This window comes from Diaphorina citri, unplaced genomic scaffold, assembly GCF_000475195.1.
Source record: "Diaphorina citri unplaced genomic scaffold, Diaci psyllid genome assembly version 1.1 scaffold4008, whole genome shotgun sequence".
NCBI lineage: Eukaryota > Metazoa > Arthropoda > Insecta > Hemiptera > Psyllidae > Diaphorina > Diaphorina citri.
Window position 1 is genome coordinate 10010 of NW_007381407.1, and position 3829 is coordinate 13838.

At 33.8% G+C, this 3829-nt stretch overlaps 1 protein-coding gene across 1 annotated transcript in view; it reads right to left on the bottom strand.

Moving 5' to 3' along the window:
- The window catches only part of LOC103520736 (apoptosis inhibitor 5), a gene marked incomplete at both ends in the record, with an annotated part of 12982 nt that extends 9301 nt beyond the window's left edge, over positions 1–3681 (bottom strand). Inside the window, 1 exon segment of the mRNA XM_017448611.1 lies at positions 3523–3681. Within this exon segment, the coding sequence (XP_017304100.1) occupies positions 3523–3681 (159 nt within the window).
- Between the last annotated feature and the right edge of the window lie 148 nt (positions 3682–3829).

The following is a 3829-nucleotide window of genomic DNA, read 5'->3' on the forward strand; positions in this document are numbered from 1 at the left end:
GGGGACTGTGATCCATGTACGCTCGGAGTTTCTACTAAAAAGACACATTTATTAAATAAATCCATGAAAAAATTAAGCACATGATCCCTATGAATGGAACAGTATACACAAGACGAGTCCAACTTGTGTTTTTTTTACTCTAAAGAAGAGAAGAGAAGAACGGAGAGAGGAGGGAGGAAAGGGAGAGAGAGAGAGAGAGAGAGAGAGAGAGAGAGAAAATAGGCGTAAAATTTGAAGCTCTGGCTATCAGCAAAAAGTTATTAGCGACTAGGCCTACCATATAATTAGATCCTTCTTAACGCCTTTATATATTTAATTTCCAAGCTTCTTGTCATAGATAGGCATATCTATTTTTTGCGTAGGCCGTTTGCTTCGCTCTTGGTGAAAAATAGGCTGACATGAGTGATGTGTATTGGGATTAAATGTGCTTATTTTAACATCTAATAGCTTTTCTGCTAATTTTTCTTCTTTTTTGGAGCGAGGACCTTGTAACGACGACTGACAGTTGATTGAAACCTTAACGAAGAGGCAAGCTATCAACTAATTTTGTTGAAAGATTCTCAGGTGAGCTGGCACCTCCTGATGGAACTTTCGGCCTTTTAAATAGACACCTTGTTTCATAATTTGACCAAATCTGCTAGGTGTGTATTTAAAATTGTTAATGGCCACCTCAAGCCCTGGAAAAATGTAAGCATTAAAACCAGATAGCTAAATCAAGGGCTAGTATATTGTAGATATTTTTTTATCAAAGTTTTTTTTTACCTTTCTTTCTATCAGGCTTTTTTTTCCGAAGAGAAAATCTAATATATATAAAAATGTATGTAATAAAAGATGCATGCATAATGCAGGATTTGAAATAAAGTTTGAAGTGGTCATAAAATGTACGAAATTACGATCGTGTGAGGTTTTATTTTGCATGCGATGCTAAAATAATTTCTCTAACCGATTTTTACATTTTTTTATGGGATTAATACTTCGTAATGAGCAGGAAAATGTTGGGTAGGTTTAGTAACCCTGCAATAGACAAGACCCTTAAAAAGTAAAAAAAAGAGAGAGAAAAAAAGAAAGGAATATTTTGTTTCGTGCTAAATTGTTCTGGGAAGTGGCTCCGGATTTTCTCTAAAAATCGGTTTCAAAATTAATTTTGATGTAAATTGTGATATTCTAATTGAATGAAACTGTTATCTGTTATCATAATGGGTAATGGGACATCTTGTTCTAATTTGACGTCCCAATAAAGCACTAGGTACTATTAAAATTTTAAATCGACGTGATGTTTAAAATCTAAATTGATGTAGGTAAATAAGCTTGGATATTGTATGGATATTCTTGTATGTCTTTGCAACTTTGCATTTGTATACTGCCTTATCCAATCATAATAATTATTTGTGCTGTCTACCAAAACTTGTTGTTCCAAGGGTTAATCGAATCTACCTATCATCTACATACCCCTTGTTAGTGGTTTCAAGGATCTTGTTAGAGCAAAGCACATTTCATAAACCACTTGTGCAAAAATCTTCTCATAAAAATTCCAATAAATCCGATTCATGAAAAGGGTTGAAGCAATTAGCAACACTTTCTTTGTATTATCTTTGTAGGCAGGTACCAAAGAGGTTGTGAATTTAGAATAACAAATACCTGCACAGTGCTTACGATCTATTGAAAGACATCTCTAACCCTTTCATTTAAATCTTCTAATATCAATACACTTATTGCTTACCTACTTCTTGAGCAGATACTTCATAGACATCACAAGTGTAGGTTTTACCGGTATTTAAAAGATTTTTGCATTTCCTTTTCTGATGCGTGTCAAAAGAGTCAATAGCTAGCTGCTACTCTTTCATAGATAGTTTTATTAAATGCACCTACCTATATAAATATTTGGGAGAAGGTGCTAAATCAGTTCTTTTTTTACTGTCTTACAAAGTTTCTTTTATCGTTTGTTTAACTGTTTCTTCAGTTATTATTTTTTTAACCCCATGAGAAAATGATTTTTTTAATGTATCCACATACTTATACATAAGTAGGTAGGTACTTGAAAACCGTAGAAAATTTGGAAAACTATAAAATTCAGCTTTTTTATGCATACCTAAATCCAATGATATTTTTCCTATAAATTTTGCGATAACACATCGATGTGTGTATTTTATAGATCCTGATAATGGGGTATTTATTTATTTACCACCATTTAGGGGTATTTTTTTTTCACTCATAGGTAAATACTTTATAGATATTTTTACTTTTTTTTATTGGAGTTTTTTCTACGGTTTATTGTTCAAGTAAAGAGGTTTCCGCTTCTTTTCCTCCCTTCTCCCTATCTATCCTATCTCGGAGACTGACTATGTACGTACATGTATGTCGCATGTCTCTATGTCTTTTACGTGTTTGTGTGGTTTTACAAGGTCTTGGTCTGAAAGAGATAAGTAAATTGTAAACCTATTTATATGGTACCTAGGTGTAAATGAAGCTGTTTTTAAATAATTTGTCAATATAATAGACACACAGTACCTACCAGAGAGGCTTCTAAAGATTATCTCAGCATCCTGTGGTGACACAAATTATCAGGGTGATGGTTCGTGATGACCCATTTCCTATTTGGATTAGGTTAGATGGACTTATTTCGTGTTTCCTTTATGTAACGTTGTTTCTCCTTCAGGAAGGTATCTGCAGTTAGATCTTTTGTGTACTTTCTTCTTTTACTGTAATGTGTGATGAATAAAAGCCACATAATACACCTAAGAAAGGCAGTTAAGTGTAATAGGTTACCTATCATAGGTATAATTTTTATTGAACACGTACGTGCTCTTGTTCAAATGTATTTCCAAGAGTGGCATCAGAGATCCAAAGAAAGCATAGTCCTAAGTCGTAAAATACGTCTAAATAAGAAGGAATCAACTTCATAAAGAGGTACTTATGTATACTCACTGAAAATTGATCAATCTTAAATTAAAGAATAAAGATGTACCTATAACTGAGTATAGGAGTATAACCAATGTAATAATGTGTAGGTACTTTTGCGGACATTTTTGGAAGCAATCTCGTCTTTCTAATCCCATCCTTCACGGACCTATCTGGAAAGATCTAAATGGGATCTTGGAAAAATATTCAAATTGTTAGAGTTAATTATAATCATGTTAACGTATGACTCCGTTGTGTTGAGGTGCTCTGGGGTCTTGACATTCTAGGCAACTTTGAATTTCGTTTCTTCGATAATGAACCTAAGGACTCACTACTCAGAAGTGGTAGGATAGAATAGAACGAATATTAGATAAATAGATCCATTCAGAAATTTACTGAGGACACCCCGGGTGGGGAAGGCACAGAATAGGGATGAATCAAGATGTGTACTGCAAATTCAATTAAATTATGGGCTTTGAGCAAACAAAATAAGTCAGTCAGTCAGTCAGTCAGAAGAATACCTAGTGCCTTAGATAATGTATCCCTCTATAGGGGTAAAAAAATAGATGATGAAAAAAAAAAAAAAAAAAAAAAAAAAAAATAAACTCTATTGAAGTCACTTACAAACAAGCAGTCCACAATGCTGGTGATATGCTGAGGGGTATCCTCATGAACAACATAGAATGGAGACAGTTCAGCCAGAAGTTTGAGTGCTTCCAATTGATTGTCCAAGCCTCCTGCTTCGTCCTTGGTTTCGGGAATTTGATCCAATTTGGGCAAAACCTTCAAGGAAATGTGAGAGGAATCATTATTAATTTCTTCTTGGAGTTTATTTTCAAGGAAAATAAAATGTTGCACGTACATTTTTGAAATTTAAAATTTCATGCTTCTTTACTCTTACCACACATAACTGTCTCTTTATTTCTTCCTC